At 43.6% G+C, this 20,302-nt stretch overlaps 1 protein-coding gene across 1 annotated transcript in view; it reads left to right on the top strand.

Annotated features, from left to right (window-relative positions):
- Positions 1-7,783: 7,783 nt before the first annotated feature.
- Positions 7,784-20,302, top strand: part of LOC8031629 (solute carrier family 25 member 40) — a 42,719-nt gene continuing 30,200 nt past the window's right edge. The window contains exons 1-6 of the mRNA XM_029982190.3: positions 7,784-8,095; positions 8,609-8,814; positions 13,079-13,146; positions 15,073-15,209; positions 16,853-16,927; positions 18,221-18,319. Coding sequence (XP_029838050.2) covers positions 8,017-8,095; positions 8,609-8,814; positions 13,079-13,146; positions 15,073-15,209; positions 16,853-16,927; positions 18,221-18,319 — 664 coding nt within the window. The 5' untranslated portion in view covers positions 7,784-8,016. The remainder of the gene's footprint in view (positions 8,096-8,608; positions 8,815-13,078; positions 13,147-15,072; positions 15,210-16,852; positions 16,928-18,220; positions 18,320-20,302) is intronic.

Consider the following 20,302-nt stretch of genomic DNA (forward strand, 5'->3'; position numbering starts at 1 on the left):
TGTGGCCACAAACTCTGCCTCCATGCTACAAAGTGTTTTTTTTTTTTTTAGCATAAAGTTTATAGTACGGCAGTCAACCTGTTGTCTCTGCGCCGTAATGTTCATGCCGATTTTTTTTTTTTTTCATCACTGCCACGTAATTGTTTTTAGCTAGACCAAACCAGGTCAGGCTCTCTGTTTTGATGTTATGCTTGCAAAAGAAAAACATTTGTGCCTTACGGTCTCGGGAATTCATAAAATTTAAAAATAAAATTTCCGTAACCAGTTGCAGCGAAGACTGCTCTTGGAATCGATTAAAATTCAATGCCTAAATGAACTTATCCTTCATGTATTTTGTAAACATTTTTGTCCAAGTTTGGTGATGATATCAGTATATTCATGTCAGAATATTAAGTCAAACATGAATGAAAGGAACGAGAAACAGCATTCGTGATGAAAAGAACCACTTTTGACATACATATATAACAAAATCGGATACTTCAGTTTTTTGCCCAAAAATTATGCAGGACAAAGCAACCTACACAACGCTGAGTTTTGTATGACTAAGCTTTAAAATTATCGCACATCCTTGAATGCTTCATAGGTCTCGGAATGCCGGCGCACCAAACATGTAATTTTTACAGCGCGAAAAAAGTAACCTGACAGTAAAATAAATTTACAATGCCAATTAACATTCGCTCGCTAGTTTATAACTTGATAGCTGTGAGTGCGACAAATCCCTGTTGTGCTAGAAGATTTCAGTAAGCATTAACTGTAATAATATTACACGGTTGCCTGACATACGCTGTACAGTGTGGATACATTTAAGAAAGACAAAGCTAAGCTTACGTCATGTAGCTGAGCCCACGTCAAAGTTAGCAAAGTATAGTATATACTAAATGTAAAGCGTGCGTGATTGATGTATTTGTATATATGTTAATATTTGCTTTACGATGTTCAACAAAGGAAGTGTTACAAAAAGTCCAACATATCTGTTTTCCACAGACTCGTCAGTTCTGGCATCAACAATGCGATTGGACCTGTTTTCATGTTGTGTGTTCTGCTTGCTTATCGTAAACTACATACAGTCCATGAAACGTGAAGCGGAGCTAAACTGATGTCGTCTTCTTGAATAGAACTGAAAATCTCTTGAGTTGTCTTTGTTCGTTGTTTTTATCAGAAAGTGGTGATTAAAAATATATATGTTCTCTCTCACCGGTAGAAATAAAGAGGTTTTTTCAAGGACTAACAAGGTAAGTGAAATCCGATAAACCTCTGACTCCCGTGCACTTGCCGGGTCTACGGAGTAGGCGTCAAGGCTTTTTTGCTGCGTTGTCAAAGGGCTATTAGGGGTTGCAAATGGACCATTTGACGCATGTTGCATATGCTTGCGCGCGCATCAGGCACCACCCCTTAGTTTCCAGTGCCGTGCGCAATGTTGCGCGAGCATCTGACTTCTGCGTTTCATCCGCGCGCCTACGCACAAGTAGCTTTGACCGGCTTTGACAGCGCTGCGAAGGTTACGCTAACCTTGACCACCTACGAAGAAAGGGTTAACGAAGAGAATGGACACCATTCCAATAAGCAGTATTCACTGGGCGCCATATTTGTGGGTGATGTCTAGAGCGCATGCTCTGAACGAGCATACAATCATAGGTTGCTAAGACCGGCAATCTTGAGAGTGCGGAATGCACGTTACAAAAGAACTGTGGAAGCTCGCCATCAGCACGCGCTCAGCAGTCGTGCACACAGCTATGGCCGCCAGTGAATACTTCCTATATTTCAAAGTGCTCAGCCCAGCGTGCGATCTCCTCAGCCCAGCACGCGCACGTTTGTCGCTTCGGAAAGAGAGCAAATCACGCGCCATACGCACGAGCACTGAAAATGGAATCGATCAAAAGCACTTTTGGAAAAGTCTTACTGCTCGTGTGAGCAAGCACGCGCAATCGCAACCTGCCAAAGCTACTTGCACCCGCATGCTGCACGTGCTTGCACGCGTGGGGTACCTGTTGGGACGCCATGCTTGCAAACGTTTATGTGTAGAAGATAGCAGATCGGAGGTTTTTTGACGGAGGTGACGACCGGTTCCCGCAACGTTCCAGGGGCGTAACTTCTTTTGTACGAAAGTGAGAGGAGCTCGCCTGATCCTAACTCCACAGAAGCGTGTCTACGCTTCTGTGGAGTGCCCAAGCAACGCAGGGACCTGAGTGCCATAAAATGCCAGTGTTGGATAAAAAATGGGTAAAATGACCGTAAGTGACAACTACCCGAGACTGCGGTGACGACAGACATACGACGGGAAGAAGGAAACGAGTCTCATAAGTACCACACACGAGAGCAGCGGCGACGAAAGGCTTACGTCGTCGGCCCATCTCTTAATTGTGTGCGCCCCCTGTGGCGATGGCTGGATTTTTTTTTTTCGGTTCCCTTCTTTTCTGAAATGTCTTGGCGTTCCTTTTCAGACAGCCAGCAGCTCACGCACAACGTAAATTTACCAGAATCGGAGCCCGTATGAGGAAGAATGTCGCATCGGAGCCGGTCAAGGAGGATAGAAGGGTAGGAGACGGTATGACGTCAGCCGCGTAGGCTCCACAAACCATGCTCCCTTGACGCCCCGCCTCTTCCCCATTTTTCTCCTTACTCTCTTCACTTATCAGGCCAACGTGACCAGATCACGTGACCGTAGCTAGCCTTCGTCTAGCCTTCGACCTGACAAAACCTACCCGACGGAGCGCGCAAGCCTGCAAGGAATCCTTCTACAATCAAGCATCCAACTCACATGTTACATGTCACGCGCACCAATTGCCAGAGAGATCCACGGTCACGTTGGCCACAACATCGTTTAAACTTTTTATGACTAGGCTTCCCCAATATTGCAACGTGCCCCCTCCTAGTACTTATAACCGTTGCTTATAAGTTACAACCTCCTTGGAGCCGGCCGGTTCATTCGAAAAGTGTGGGGAGCTGCGGGACTGCACGTAGTCCCGCGGTTACGGGGATACTCATAAATATAAATTTGGTAACTTCAACATTGGTAACGCGTTGTATATTACGTTTATATTATATATATATAAGAAACGGTACAAGACTGCGCTTTTAAAAAGTATATTAATGTCGGATAAAAGCGCACGAACATCACCCCGCCGCTAGACAGTAAACATTTTTTTCACGTAGATAGACTTCCTTCCTCCGACATTGTGACGTAACCACTCAAAGCGCTACGGCCTTCTTCTCAAGGGTGGTGTTTACCTAGCATACACTTTGAAGTTTGAACCCCCTCCCCCACTTGCCCCCACCGCACCCCAAGTCGTGAGTTTCGCTTTTCGAGCGTCACGGACATGAAGAGTACATTAGGCTGGGATTTGCTGACATTCAGGCGGAAAAATTTGCGCTTAAAATTTCTATATAGCATTTATAATAAACACACTGGTATTAACGGTTTTCATTACCTTCTACCCCCTTACTATATTTCCCAACGTAAAGATCATATCCACAAAATACGTGAATATTCCACCAGGACGGAACTGTGCAAAAATTCTTTCTTTGTTAGGACTATTAGGGATTGGAACAATTTAAGTGGTGAAACTGTTTGTGCCGCAAATGCAGAAATGTTTTTTTCTATGTTGTTCGCCCCCTGCAATAATGCCTCAACGGCGCTGCAGGAGCTACCTGAATAAAGAATAAAGAAAGTTCGTCTGTCCTTGTGATAACTCAGTCTACGGGATCTTAGCATCCCAGAAATTGAAAAATTATGCTCTTTGCGACGTCTATTTCCCTACTAAAAGTGTGATCGAAGTGCGTGCCCCGCCCCTTTCTGAGCGGAAAAACCTGGAGCACAGAATTCAGCGGAGGCGCCGGCGGCGTGGCGATGGCGCGCGTGAGCCAATTGCAAGCGGAGGCGCCGGCACCGGAGAAGCCGCTGGCGCCTCCACTGAATTTCGTGCTCCAGGTTTTTCCACTCAGAAAGGGGTGTGGCACGAAGTTCTGTCACATTTTTAGTAGGAAAATAGATGTCGCACAAGCATTTTTTCTTTTTTTTTTTTAATTTCTAGGATGCTTGAAGTCCGTAAGGTAAGTTACCACCAAGAACAGACGACCTCAGAGACGTCTTTAGTGCACCTTCAAAAGCTACCACAATGTGAACGTGTTATGCCAATACACCCAACAAATATTTCACTTTTCCTCCGCTAGGTGTAGTCAACTGGATTTTCCTTTTCTTTTTTTTAATTTTCGCGCATGCGCACAAAATTTGAATTTCAGTCGAACCTTTGTCGCATCACATCGAAAGTTCGAAAAAGCCGAACTTGGTCCAACACGAACCTGGGCAGGTTCGCGACATCTGTACTATTAACCACGGCTAAGTTCCAAATCTACTCTAATGGGTCACATGCAGGGCCGTAACCAGGGGGGGGGGGTTAGGGGGTTCTGCCCCCCCCCCCCCCCCCCCCCCCGAAATTTTTTTCTGCGTACGGCCCTGGTCGGTGCACTTGCCGCCAGCCGATTTTAATCTCCACCTCTGCGCACGCGCAGTGGCGCCGGTCGGCTACCGGGTACCAAACCGGGACCGGTTCTCCGGTTTGCTATAGACCTTTTCACCCTCCGCCGCATGGGCGCTGCCATCTTGAAATCACGTGATGCGGCCGCCATTAGGTTGCTTCAACTTGTTGCTCCGCTCTCCCGTCCGCGCCTTGACGGATGCGTTGAATTCGTGTTTTTCGTCGCGCTTCACCGCGTCTCTTGCCTTACTCCGTAAAGTGTCGTTCGATACTTAAACTTACCATGCAATTTCATTACATCATTGTGCTCGCAACTTCTGTAGTTAATTTTGTAACACGTTTTGAATATTTTTTTACCGTCGGCGTGCGGGATACGTGTGAAAAGGCTTTATAGGAACAGGAATCAGCGTTAGCACTTACGCAGATTGACTACATATATGACTTGAAGAGAGCCTCGAGGGTTCAAATACCAATAACTTACGAGCACTGAGGTTTGGTTACTAATAAGGGCGGAACATTTGCAATAGGAAGCCTGATGTAATTATTATATATATGAGTGCGCATTGGTGTCAAGGGAGGACACAAAAACACTCAGCGTAATTAGCCACGTGTTTTTCCTGGAAGCATGGTGTTTTGTAGTTACAACAGATCGAAAACAGTTTCTTTTGATTACACTAGGGAACTTGTGAACAAGACGCGGGAACAAACGTTTAGTTGAAATTTGTTTTTTTTTTATGCTACACCTATAAATAATGGTACCTTAACATTAGGCAACTTTTTGTTCGCAATATCACACCCATATCGGTTTTAGGTTCTTAATCGCGTGTGTGATATAAGCATTCGCTTTATCGGCATATCTATGAATTCCACGGAATAGCGTATCGTGCTTAGTCCCATGTCCATAGTCTTTCAGTTGCTTGAGTCATCTTTCAATATAACCATGCAGTTTGAATTAATTTATTTCAACACAAATATTTGGACTCCCCGCGTAAGAAACTGTCACAGACAACTCGATAGTGCCTATGATTCACAAAATGTGACGCTGTAAAGAATCCTTCTATATGAAAATCACCTGAGTGCAGCCGGTTGTCGACGGCAAATAGGGAGTTACTTTCAGTAGCTGGCGACGTCAAAATGTGCAAAGCGCATTGTTTCAAATCAGTGAACAGCTTTCTACACAGGCCCATTGGGCGGCGCCTGGCGTTCGATTTCAGCCAAACTTATCGGAGATAATTTCTTTTTCGCTCTTCAATTCATTCGGCAAATTTTATGGAAGATGAATATCAGACTTTATTTGAAGTCTGGCATTCACTTATCCCACCATTCTCATACCTTGAGAACGTCGTAAGCAAATGTCCATATAAATGTCCATATAGTTTATTTCATAACGCCAATATTTTGAAATGCTGTTAATGAGTACTTTAGTTAAAGAAATTTCTAGTCAGCCTACGCTGGTCGATCAAAATATTTCTCGAGCGCTTAATTTCTTTAAATAATACAGGCAGGGACAATATCACTTTTTTATATTATCTACCTGATTATATAAAACTTTTCTAGTCATTATAAAAGAAGTTTCCAGTCTCGAAGTTAGAAAAGGTTGGTGTACGGAAACCAAACATCGAACTGTAAACTCGTCAGTTCATCTGTTTTTGGTGATTCAGCAGATTGTTAATCATGTTGTCGACCTGCTTTTTCACTAAGCACTGATGCAATATAGTCTGTTGCAATATAAGATGATCAGTTCAATATCTGACTTGAGCGCGAGCTATCTACCTTCCGTACCGCTCGGTGCACGCACAGCCAAGGCACGGCTGCAGGCAACGAGCGCACGCTGCAGGCGGAGCTTGTCCTGCTCTTTATTTTTTTTTTCTTCTGAAGACTAGTGTCCGTGGGTACGGCCGTGGACAATGGTGTTTTTCCCTGTGCATCAGTGCAGTTGTTTCACCGCCGAACCTGGCCGAAGTTAACGATGGACGGAATCAGACGCACATAGTGTTCGTAAAAAAAGATCGCAATTTAGGCTCGAAACCCCTTCGTGGCTTGCCAAGTGGCTCAACAGTATTGTTTCATTCGCTTTGTGCTACAAGAAAGACATTTATATCGCAAAATTAATCGAAAGTAACATGAAACAGCATCACAATCGTGTGCACGTTGAAACCGAAACCGACCAAATTGAAGCAACCTAATGGTGGCGAGTGCGCCAGCGCCCTCTACCCGCCGGTCAGGCAACTACTGAAATGAAAAGGTCTATAACTCTCCATTATATGCCACCGATGCATGATTCATAGGCGAAAATAAGACAATAGACATTTTCAAGATGGCCGCCGTTGTCCCCGAACCCCCCCCCCCCCCCCCGAAATTTTTTTCTGGGTACGGCCCTTGTCACATGGCAGCACAAATGGAGCAACGATGTGGAGCAAGGAGGGTTTTCGAAGACAAAAGTACAAGACGGCGAGAATGAAAATCTCTGAAGTGCGGCCCATATGGTCATGTGCCACCAATCTGTTGGCCAATCACAATTAGGCGAGCCGCGCTCAAACGTCAAGTGAAATTAAGCTGGTTGATAATGAGCGAGCACTGATCAGTGATGAGGAGCTCTTGTGCGCGGCATTTTGTAAACCATCTAACGACGAAAAAAAGACATACCAATTCCCCCCTCATCCGTCACCACTGGACGCTGGATCAAACTCGTTTCTGGGCCGCAAGTGCCGCAAGTTACAAATACAGTCGTCAGAGTAAAGTAAAATGCTGCTCCAGAGGCACATAAAGCTTTACGCACATTTGACTTGCAAAACACATCCACACGGGGTTGATTCTTGATCGGTGTCCAAGCGTAAAGCACAGAGACGCAGCGCTTCGGCGTGTCAAGGAAGCTTTGATTACGCCGCGAGACCGTCAAAACTTGATTTCAACGAGTTGTGCCTTTCCCTTGCGGCACTGGGCACTGCTTTTCCGAAAAAATTTCAACGTATTCTCCACAGCATGTCTCACGGCTTGCATAGCGTTTTAAATAACTCCTTCAACGAATGACGACGAATAAATAGAAAATGTCTCTTGTTGTGCGCTGCCGCCAGCCTCCGCAACGCTCCAGACAAATTATTTTTCAACATGCAAAATGGCCGTCCAGTGGCCGTACTCGCGCTGCAGCAGTGGTCACCGCACAATTAAAAGCTCGTTTATTTCTATATCTAGTTAGTCTCCTTTTCTTGCTATGTTAATTTTTACAACGTCAGTTCTGACTCAAAAACCTAATAAAAACTGGAACAAGCTAGAACCGCGGGAGCCTACAAAAACTGGACTAGCTTAGCGAATTTAACATTCCGTCCAACAACACTGGTTTAAATCGCGGAGCGCCCTCTTCTCCTCCTCCAAGCGTTTTGTCTGAGCCATGTGGGGAACCCTTCCGGCTCTGCTATGTACAACACTTTCTTTGACTACCATCGTTATTTACCTTAAAAGATGAGTTTGTTATGAAACATCTGAGCTTCCATAAACTGCGACCTAGCCTAATTTTGTCATCGGCGCCCAGCGGAGACGAACAATGGCAGCGCAGGACAATATTACGCCTGTGCAACACATGATCTGTTCCTGCACCGGAGCCTTGGTAACATCGCTCTTGGGTTGGTATTTCGTCCTTCAGTTTGATTTATCCTTTGTGTACACGAGAATCGCAAAAGGACACTTCGGCTTATGTCGCAAAGCGTAACTTCCGCGGCAACCAGAGAGCGGTCGCCCCGTTTTCTCGCAAAAATGGCTGTGCCGAGATTTTTCTGCTTCCATGTAAACATATATTTCACTGATAGAGAGTTCGAAACCGTTTTCTCCCTGATAAGGAGAGTTCGAAGGCTGCACACTAATCACGGCACGCTCCAGAGTGTCTTCACCTAGTCACTAAACATCGCTCTGGCTTGGCAGAAACAAAATAAACCTCTGTGATTCTTTTCTCACGCAATTTTTGTTGCTGTTGCTGCTCGCTTGTGATCTGTCTGAACCGCCGCTTGCAAAGTTTGTTTAATGAAAACAGTGACTCTAGCTCTTTATGCATGTAAAAAATATCTAGTGCGTAGCGTTCATTACGTAAAGGGCAGTTTGTTGTGTTTTCCAACGTGACACTGTGTTTGTCTTTTTCAAAGTGACACCGTTGGATGTCGTAAAGATACGACTTCAGGCGCAACAGAAGCAGTTCGTTAAAAACAAGTGCTTCCTCTATTGCAATGGCCTGATGGAGCACATGTGCTACTGCCTGAATGGCAATGGAAATGGCAATGGACACAACATGCACTCAATGGCCTCTGGAGGGCAATGGTACAAGCGACCAGGACACTTCAATGGAACATTTGTGAGTGTTTACATTCTTTGCTTCGCTACTGTATTATAATAATAGACGACAATCTCTCTTCTAACTTGTAATGAAATATCTGCTTGCCTGATGGGTTGATGCACAACAACCAGCTGGATGTCATGTGAAAGGAACAGATGCAGCATGAATTGCACAAACGAAAAGTAACATGATCGAGTAGTGATATTACATCCGACTATATCATTGAACTGTTTTTTTCTCACTATACTTTCTTTTGTTGGAACCGAGAATACCTAAAACCAATTCAGAGGCAACCAGATTTTAATGCACATGCACTTAAAGTTTTAACAGCAGTAAAGTTAACATAAGAAAGCACCTTTGTAGTGAATAAAGGAAGAAGAATCCTGTACAGCTAGTCAATTCTATAGTTCTATGGAGTGTCAAACAGGCCACAGCTGCTCGGAAGTACCGGGTGCTTGGGAGAAAAGACAACTATGTTTTTCACACTGCAGAAATAACTACACCAAGCGCTCAGTCTCCGTACAAATATAGCGCTAGCAGTTCGGACCAGAGGCCAAGGTTTCAGCGCTTAAAGCTTTGTTATACTTTGATGTCGAGCATATGAAACGCGGTGAGTGCAGTGAACATCGATACTGGTTGGTCGTAGATATTGAGTTCCTGCTCGCCGGCCAATGAAAGGTCTACGTTCTGCGCTACGCAATGTTTGCTGCGCTCAACATCTGAGTATAACAGAGCCTTTACTGTCATCCAATTAAAAATTAATAAACAATTTTCTGAAATTTTTCAATGAGCTGCTTACAAAGCTTGCAAATACGGGAAGATGAATTGTGTCTGGTACCAGAAACAAGCCCAATCTTTTTTTAATAAAAAATTTTAAAAAGTTTTTTTATAGCTTCTTAATTAGATAATGATAACTTCTCAAACTTTCGCACCAGGTTTTCGGCCGATAGAGCTACATTTGGACGGAGACGCGGCATTCGATGATGCATCGTTAATTTTTGTTGTAAGAAAAACTTGGCTCAATTTTCTTCTCTCGCACATCCGGTCCGTTCGTGAACAAAAGGAAATGGTCAAGTGTGCAGCCACCCATAGGTGTGTTGGTGCCGTTTTGCAGTAATGACTGAAGATGAGTGCGAGAGCACGACTATCCTTTGTGACAGGGTAAGGATTCGGCAGAAAATGACCCTTAAGGGTGTTCATATCACTCCGCTAGAGTGTCACTTCTGCTCGCTCGATCAGCAGCGAGCTTTGTTCCCATGCTTTCCGCCTAAAGCCAATGTCACAAAGCAGGGAATGCGCAGAGGATAACTATTTTCTCAGCAGCGGAGGGACCTGAAGCGGGTGCATGGTGCTTCTGGGCGGAGCTTCTCCTGAATTCTTAACTTTAGACTGACGGTGCTGTCTTTACGGCACCGAAAGTAATTCTGCATTACGTTAAGCATTACTACTACTCATGCGATTAAATACTTTATTTAGAATTTACACTTATCTGACTTGTAATGAACTGGAAAATATATGCTCACTTCTGCAACAAGTGATACCAGAATCATTGTATAGCTTGTAAGTGATGATGTAATAGGATTTGACCAAACAAAGGTTTATTTTTGTTCGTTTACACTCCTCTGTATCTCTCAGCAGTAGCTAGTGTACTCCATGTTAACAAAACTTGGCAGATGGCAAATTATCACCACCACAGCAATGCCACATCTCAAAACGTAGTCCTTACATTTTCTTTCTGCTTTAAAGGGATACTGAACCGAGATATCGAGCTCACAAAACAAGGCTGGACGGATAGGCGGGACGCTGCAAAACCCAAAAACATCAGTCATACAGCAATATTTTTAACGGATCGCGATATTTTTTTTGGAAAAGGGCACAAATTGAACACGGCTGACAAGGCCAACGAGACAAGGCAGGTCATGATTCCCATTCCCTCTCCTCGCTATATCCCATCGAGCTGGTGAACCGAAGCGAGGAGGAGAGAAGGCGAGGCCGCTTCTCCTCATTCTCAAATTCTCCCGGAGCACAATGACATCAGAGACCTCGCTTGATTGTGCCCTTTTCCAAAAGTATGGCCATCCGTTTGAGGTATCGATGTATGAGTGATGTTTTGGAGTTTGTAGCGTCCCGTTCAATGCTTCTGCAGCCTTATTTTGTAAAATCCAAATTTCGATTTAGTATCCCTTGAAAAGGTGATTAGACATTCATGATCAACCTTTTTGTAACCTTTATCAGAAATAATAAGTAAAGCTTTGCATAATCTGGTCTACATATAGGGTGTCCTAACTATATCATGCATCAAGTTTAAAAAAAAAAAAAAAAAAAAAAAACGGGACTGAGTTCCTACTGTGCTTCGCTGCAGACTGTCGAAATGCAGTAGCATTTCAAATGTTTCTTTTATGAAGGCCAGAACTAGTGCACCTTGCTTCCCTCTCCCTCGCCACATGCTGTTCTCTCTTTCCCGGCACTTCATCGACATAACGAACATGCTACACTTTAGTGGACCGTCTTTCCTGTTCAGCAATTTCTTTTTCAGTCATTGTGAAGACGACCAGAGCACTTTTAGCAAGCATATGACTTCCATCATAGACCCCTTTCGAAAGTGTGCCCTCTGTTGGGCTGTGGAATATTGCACAACGGCAGACACGAGTGCAAGTTCCTTGCGCACAGCTGCGCTTTGACTGCATGAGCCCTTGTGCAGCGGGAGCAAAAGTCTAAGCTACCGGCTCGTGCTATTTGTACGTTCTACGGTGTCATTCAGCAGACGAAATGTTGTCGCATTTAACAACCCTCTCTACAATGTCTTCCCCTGGGCGCAGTGACGGAGCATCGGGCTCGCAGTCTTGGGCTCCGGGGTTTGATTCCTCTTGGGGAACATACAGAATTTTGTGCTTTCTCTATTTACCCTCTTATCACTCTTCCATGCACGCACATTATTTTCACGTTAGCAAACTTTTCCACTGGGGCTGCTGAAAAAGAATGCTATCTCGTTTAGAAAATTAACCAATTGTTAGTTTTTATCAAAAGTGTTTTGAAAGGGCCAGTATTTCTTTATTGAGATTATTTGGTTCATTAAAATTAAGACTAATTGGTGAACTTTTTATACATTGATATAAGGGCCCAAATGTCAACGGGAAAATTGTAGAGCCTTGAGAAACATCCAATAGAGGTGTTTAAAATAGGGTTTTTTTGTGTGATTTTTTCTGGCCTAAAAAAAGCCTGCAACGTCACAATGTGCCCGCTGCATATGGGCATGTTGTCATGTCCTATGTTTTTATATTTCGTGGGCTTTCTTTTTAGGTTGGGGAAAAGGAGCACACAATTTGCAAACACCTGAATCAGGCGTTTCCCAAAACACTAATTTTTTTTTTTTTTAGTTTAGTGTTTGTTAGTTATGCTGCCTTGTATACCATATATTCAAATAGTAATGCTGTCACATTTGTATTTGTTGCCCTTACTGCTTTCGAAGCTGTGAGGCTTTCATTGTATGTTTACTTGCCCTTGCTTTGTCCATTTATCATGTATTTTCTCAGATGCCTTCTTGCATCACCAAAGGATGTATGTTTCCTTTCATGCGTGTTCCGGTTTTGTTCAGCCCTTTCATGATCTAAATTACTTCCGAGTAATTAAACCAGGGCAATCAAAATGTTGAGTTCAAGCAAACATCCTGGCGTGGATTCATAAACCAAATTAGCAAGCCAAAAAACGGCATTGACAAATATGTGAACAGTTTCTTATAACCATCCGTAATGTTGCTACACCAGCTGGCTTCTTCATCCCACCTATCTGGTGCAGCGTTATACGTGTTTCTATGAAATGTTAAAAATACATATAAGAGTATTGCCAAAGGCTTAAAATCTGATGCTTTCATTGGATCATGGTGGCCTACCTTCCACATTTTGCCAAGTTATGTGAAACAGAGTATAGTGAAAACTTTTCACACTTGTCACATAATGGGATCAGAATGAAAAATCTCTTATCAGGGACTCTATAGATTACTAAAAAACAGCAATTTGCTTTTTTGTTAATGCATGCTTTCTATTCAACATGTGTGAACATGTGAAGTGACATTAAGCTTCACAAGCATTCCCTTTCTAAATCTCCCATTTCTTTTCCATCTTACACATGGTCTGCCAAAAAAAAGCCCTTGTGCCAATAGTACTGAAATTCTTGTTGTCATAAAGGCTTGTAAAGAGGACCCCAGAAACAACTGCTGCAGACTTGTTGGGTAGCTGACACATGGCTTACCGACTGTATTTACTTGTGTGTCCTCAACTTGCAGGATGCTTTTATAAAGATAGCAAGAAATGAAGGCATCACATCTCTCTGGAGTGGCTTACCTCCAACCTTGTGAGTTCGTAGATGATGTAGAGCTCTGATTTGCTTGAAGCTTGATCTGCCTAAGCAGGATTTTCTTGAGAGCTTGATACAGAAGCATCACATAAAGACTTGCAGAAGCGTTTTAGAGCAATGTTGTCACCTACGAAGCTGCCTGACGCTTGTTTGCTTCCAGGTTTGCTAAAGGTTCACTATGCAGTATGGATTGAAAGTAGAACACCTTCCTGGAAACTCCCATGCCACTATAAGTCCTGAAAACAGTTTGTGGACATATAGTGTATACTGAACAAAATGTAAGGACGCAAACGAGCTGGTATACATTGCACGTGGCTGAAAGAAACCCATGACTGCGGGTAAACAACACAACACTAAAACATGACGTTTTAGTGTTGTGTCGTTTACCTGCAGTCTCAGGGTTTTTCAACAATGTGTAGTGTATACTCTTGCGCATTCAGTAAATTCTTAAATACGTCCGTAGGCTAACAAAATTCTTCATTATCTTGGGTTGTTGGTAAGACATGATAAATATGAACGTCTATAGTGTTTGCTTCGCTGTGTTTTTTGTGTGCACAACTGTCACGGTTGCCTATCGCCAAGCTTTGTCTCTCAGAAATCTGAGGGCATGTGAATTAAATTTAGTTCAAGACATATGCAAGCTTGTGCTGCTAAGGTTTCCAGCATAAACCTTTGCTGCTCCCAACCCCACAGGGAGCCAAATTCCAAGCTGCAGACCGAGACCAGCAGGGGTTAAATTTCCACTCATTTCGGTCTATATATGGACGAGTGTCAGCAGTCATTCATATTAAAAATAGCGCAAAAGAGACGGGACAAAAAGACGAAGAAGCACACAGGACAAACGCTTCTTCGTCTTTTTGTCCCGTCTCTTTTGCACTATTTTTAATATGAATGTCCACTACCAACTTGCCCAGCAAACCAAGCTTTTACAATGAGTGTCAGCAGGTGTGCACTTGCATAATCACTACTGCATGGTGCCCATTGAAGATCCCAGCGTTCCTAAGGTACACGGAGTGACCAAGTGGAACTAAGGGACCGGAACAACATTTTCTGCTGTGATTGGTCACCGCTGCACTGCTGACCAATCGCAGCAGACGGCATTGTCCCAGTCCTTTGGTTCCGCTTGGTCCTGCCGTGTAGCATAGGGCCCCTGGATAGCAGTAGTACTTCCCCGGCCAAATTGTCCCTTTGCAGTGGAGACTCTGGTCTCCAGTTCATATTTTAAGGCAGTATAGCTTCCTGCTCTTTAAACATCCATTCAGCAAATTTGATGAACTTAACACAGTGTACAGACACCTGCTTGTTCTGAGTCCTCTTTCATGTGACTGTTTGAGTTTCAGACAAAGAAGCCTCATTATTATATTACCTGAGAATCTGTTAAGTGTATTTTTTTCATAATCAGAAAAGAAGTGCAGCTCTTGTGCCTCTTTTACAAATTATTACAGTATATTCATTAACAGGGTATGTATTGAGTTATGGTAAAGTATTAGCTCACTCACGCACTCATCAGGTTCCATGTCTTTGCACTGTAGCATTATGCTTACTGTGCAAAGAGCTCTATAATTTGATAGGGGTACCATAAACAACTGTAAAACACTTGTAGAGTAATTTTTTTGTGACTTCACTTTGTGGCTACGAACAGGATTTTTGGGCTTTATTTGTCTATTGAACCCTCACAATCCTTCAAGGGTGCCATATATTCAAAACTGCTTATGAGAATTTGTTTGTGTGCACAATTAGATGGTTTACATTTTATAATAATTTTTTTTTAATTATTATTAGTTTGACATGTGGCAAGTCACAAATTTCTTGTATTTAAGGAGAAGCATTGAAGTGACACAACTTGATGCTTTGTAAGAAATATGCCAAAGGTGTGTGCATGCTTCTTTGTCCCCTTCTTATTTCTGTATGTCTCCTTTACAGAGTAATGGCTGTTCCAGCGACCGTGCTCTACTTCACAGCCTATGACCAGATCAGAGGAATCTTGTGTGCTCGCATGGAGGTGCAACTGGCGTCGCAGCCTATCTGGATTCCTGCTATGTCAGGGGCCACTGCTAGAGGTCAGTTGCTGACCCGCAGTGATTTTGTTACACTCTCATTAATAATAGTTGTTTTACTTTAAGAAGAAATATATGCTGAGCAAATTTGTTTATTCCAGAACATTCCAGATTACTAAGAATTTTGGTTTCTGAATGACAAGGACAATAGTATCCATGGACCCTCTTCTCACCTTTATTTGGGCGTCTGTTGGGTACCAATAAATGTATACAAAATGTTAGCTTGGAGTAACAGTGATGGAGGGAAATGCCTAAAGGCCAATTTACTAATCTGTGTTCAATTTTGAAATTTTATTCTTTGCTTTTTATTTATGAACAACACATATCCCATCAATGATAAAGCTTATTTTTCCCATCATACCCTGACAAAATAAAAGAAAATTTCTTATCCTAAATTCAGGAGTCCTGCAAATTTCATACAGTTAATTAACTCTAAAAGTATTGTTTTCTTGTATGTTTGGGGTTTAACAAGACTGGGCAAGGTACTTCAAACTTGTATCTTCTATAGACCAACACGCGGCCCTGATGTCACGCCACTGCGGTGGCGCTGTCGACGGTACTGCGCATGCGTACACGGTTCCCTTCACGCGAATTCGGTTTCTGCGCACGCGCAGTGCCCACACCAGGTGTGGGCAAACGCGGGCTTGTTTGTAAACAGCTTGCCGGTCTATACTGATACCCATGAAAATTCTATTTTAGATAGCAATACAAGATACATGCATAAAAATGTATTTCCGGTACCGATACTCACTACTTCTATCTTAGGTGCTTGGATATCTTGCTGAAATCACATCCCAAATATTGTAGAAAGCAGGAGGCCTGACTGGCTTTATGTAGGCTAACAAACAATACTTAATACAAGATGCTTAACTGTATCTAAAGATACTGTTGGATACATGTATCTTCTATGCTGCCCAGCCTTGCGTGAAGAGGAGAGGTGTGGGGTGGAGAGGAGAGAAGAGGAGAGAAGTGAGAGGTCGTTCCAGCAGAATTGTTTAACTAGTATCACCTTCGTGAGAGAGAAATGAGGGAGGAAGGATGTCTCATATGATGCATATTGTAGCAGGGTTTTGAATATAAGATAAAAGGGTGACAATTGTTAAATAGCTTTTTATCAATTTCATTCGGATCCATATCCAAAGGCTATTTTCTGCAAAAGCTTTTATTTAGTTGCCGACCATTCCAGCATATATCTGCACCAAGCACATAGCCAGGATTTTGTTTCGGAGAGGGGGCCAACCCATGACAAAACACTGTATGAGGGGGAGTGGGGAGAGGAGGAGGGGGAGGAGAGGCGAAGGGAGGGTGCCCAGGCACCCATGGGCCCCTCCTTTGGCTACGTGCCTGATCTGCACGTTTGTTTCTGCATCTGTGTTACAAATAGAAACAATGAAACACCATTAAATAAGCTGATTGTGTACCTTTTTTCTTTTTTTTTTACTTATTAACTTACAGTTTGCAAGTCTATTTTTGTTTATGCGATACTGCAGACTTGAACCCTGAATTTACTTCATAAATAGCATTGTATTTTCAACATTTATTTGAATTTTGTAGTGTGTAAAACAAGCAAGTTGTTCTGCTTGGCATCTTGTAAATATTTCCTATACATTTTTTTTTTCTTTTGGTTTTTCTACTGTGGTGTCTAGTGTTCTCAGCAACTCTCATCAGTCCACTGGAGATGGTTAGAACAAAGATGCAGTCCAAGAGGCTCAGCTACCTTGGTAAGAAACATTTGTCAGTCCATCTGATCCTATTATAATATGTCTGAGCAGGCGGGCGGGCGGGCGGGCGACTGAGAAGTTCTTTGGGGAGGGGGGGGGGTGCTTTTCCGTGCAAGCAGGAAAACCCCCCCCCCCCCCCCCCCCCCTTCCCCCTCGAAAAAACGCTCGGATTCCATTTTTCATGTATTTTGTCAATAAAGGCAACGTGGGCATTATTTTGTTTACGTGCCACTGCTAGAAACTCGTTACATGGTGCGTAAACAGCGTCTCGGTAAGGATCATGACCCGGGCTCGGGGGGGGGGGGCACGAGCCCTAGCTTCGATGCCCCCCCGTAGTCTGCGCCTATGCTGGCCTGAGTGCCCACAATCCGACGGAGGCCTAATGCAAAGAGGGCGCCGTGTAACCTAGCTTTCGATTGTACTTCACAAGATCACCAGGTGGTCTAAGTTAAACCTCAGTCCTCCTCTTTGGCATGTAAAACCCCTTAATTTTACATGGTAGACAACTTTTAGGGGTTGGTTGCTTTCTGCTATTCTAATAGATCTATGCTTGACATTTGAATACTTACATATTGCTAATATTGACAGAAAAATTGCATATGCGAGCAGCTAGCATGTTGAGCTTTCTCTAATGAGATGCCTTATTTTTGAGGAAAAAGCCATTTGCATATATTTATTGCGAACATGCATTTGTATATGCAAAGTCTGTGACCTCTGTTTGCTGTAAATTTTTTTTTATTGACAGGTGCAGTTGAGATGTGTCATGTAACCTTGTATGACATCAAAATACAGTGGTCTGTTTGTATGTACTCTTGTCTTTACTGTTCTTGTCCATATACCCTAAACTCTATTTACTTTTTTCACCCATTCTAGTTAACTGAACAGTGTCCTCATGAATTGAATAAATAATTCGTAACAAATTTTGTAGTCGGAACACTTTTATCCACACTAGTCCGTGGAAGTCATATGCACTCCGTTGCAGGGAGTTCCTAAACTCTCTCGGACCCTGTTTGCCATGCGAAGGCCAGATTGGCACTTCACTTTTTTCAATGATTTTATCTTCACGAGGCACAATTCATCGGTAACCTATCTCACTCGTATTCTGAGCATGCCTCAAAATTTGGGGAACAAGAACTCGGAGAATGATGCGCTTTAATTTGAGTGCTGGAAATGGGCTTTTATAGTGGTGTGGTGCTTCAAGATGACATTGCATAGCCATCAATTTGTGGTTGCAAGCTATGTGCAGTGCATGTAACCTTGACAAATACTTCCTTTGATCCTATGATGACGCAGAGATAGGGCAAGCGGTGAGGAGCCTCGTCAACGCAAGGGGCGTTCTCTCTTTGTACACTGGACTTGGACCCACGCTTTTACGGGATGTTCCTTTCTCGTGTAAGTGACCCGTACACTGGCTTGCATTCCTAACCTGCCACACCACGCCCCTTTTAAGCTGACAGAAACATCAGTGTCTTAGTAATCTAACCTGGATAGATACATAAGGGGGGCAAATAGGAAAGCAGACTTGTGTCAAAACCGAAAATCAATGTTTAATAGTGTACATTTCTGCCTGAAAATCCTGCATTGCCGACGAAGGGATGATGGAATGTCCACAGCCACCTTGGCTTTCCGTTGTGTAGCCGGCAGTTGAGAACATTCTGTGCTGGCAAGCACTACAAGTGCTACAATAAGACTGGAGAATTCCTGAATAGCTGTCAAAGTTACCTAGTACCAAAAATACCACTACTAACACAAATCAAACCCTGGCATTATGAGTAGGGAGTAGGAAGTTGGAGCATCTGCCAGCGAGGCGTCAGAACGTCTACCATAAAATCCAAAACAATTGTGCGTTCATGGTGAAGAGTTTAACGTAAGGAATAGGATCCCTTTCCAGCGACGATGATGTCATCCAAGTATGCTTGAACTCCGGGCACTCCCTGCTGCACTGCTTCCATTTGCCTCTGGAAAGGTTAAAAATGAACAAGCCCTCCTGTGTTTTTGCCCCGGTTAGTTGCCAGTTGACAGCATCTAATGGAAGCTTGCATCCTTCTGGTTAATAGTACTCAGAACTTCCCCGACATTAAAGTTAAAAAAAAAAAAAATGTCTTGAGTTCTGGGCAACAGATACTGCTCTTGTCTGCAGACAATGTGACTTTAAAGGGGCACTGCCACCCAGGGCCGTACCCAGAAAAAAATTTCGGGGGGGGTTTTCGGGGACAACGGCGGCCATTTTGTCTTATTTTCGCCTATGAATCATGTGCATCGGTGGCATATAATGGAGAGTTATAGCAAACCGAAGAACCGGTCCCGGTTTGGTATCCGGTACCCGACCGGTGCCACTGCGCGTGCGCAGAGGTGGAGATTAAAATCGGCTGGCTGCAAGTGCACCGACCAGGGCCGTACCCAGAAAAAAATTTCGGGGGGGGGGGGGGGGGGGGGGGGGGGGGGTCGGAACCCCCTAACCCCCCCCCCCCTGGTTACGGCCCTGCTGCCACCCCAAAGGTCGTATTTTTTTTATTGACTAAAACGATGCATGTTGTAGTCGTAGACAAAAAAAAAAATACCGCATTGCAAAAAAACAATTTTTCACGCGTGGGCGCGCCTTTTTATTTTTGGCGTTTTTCTCTCCCGCTCGTCACCTCCTCGCTTCTTTTGATTGGTGACATCAAAAATCATGACATTTTGAAGTTTTGTAGGCGACATTTCTATAACATTTAATAACGGCAATCGTAAAACATGTTTTTTAACGCAATTGCAAATGCACTACTGCCCTTCTTTTTGAAATACCAAAAATCAGAGTCCGTTACTATGTCGCCTTCTGGGTTTTTATCCTCCCTTGAAAAACATGGCGGCGCACGATGCATGTAGCTCTCAGGATGATCGGTGAGTTGGGGAGTCGGACAAAGTGGCCTTTTATAAATGCCCGACGACCTCTCAGACTTCGAAAAGGAAATCGTCAAACGGTCAAAACAACTGGGTTTGGTGTCTGTGTATCGTAGTTTCGGTTGTGACACCGCCGGGGCACCGTCGTCTGCTCGAAGCGATAGGCAGCACTGCACTCGCGCAGGAGACCGGTTTCTCGGTGCGGTAGTTCCCCTCGACGCCGGCGCCCTTCTTTCCTCGCTGCGAGTCGCGGACACACGTTTCGGGGCAGACGCAGCAGAGGCGCGAAGGAAACTCGACTCTCAGGAGCCCTGAGAGCAGGGATGGCCAAAATACATGCAAATATATATCGAAATACAAATACAAAATACTTCGTCAAAAATGTATTTAATTACAAATCTAATTACATTTCCAAAAAAGCATTTAAGTACAAGATACAAATACAACCGAATGTATTGGTCTCCTCCAAATACTTCTCCGAATACATTCCTCAAA

This window comes from Ixodes scapularis, unplaced genomic scaffold, assembly GCF_016920785.2.
Source record: "Ixodes scapularis isolate PalLabHiFi unplaced genomic scaffold, ASM1692078v2 PGA_scaffold0__279_contigs__length_252992795, whole genome shotgun sequence".
NCBI classification, from domain to species: Eukaryota; Metazoa; Arthropoda; class Arachnida; order Ixodida; family Ixodidae; genus Ixodes; species Ixodes scapularis.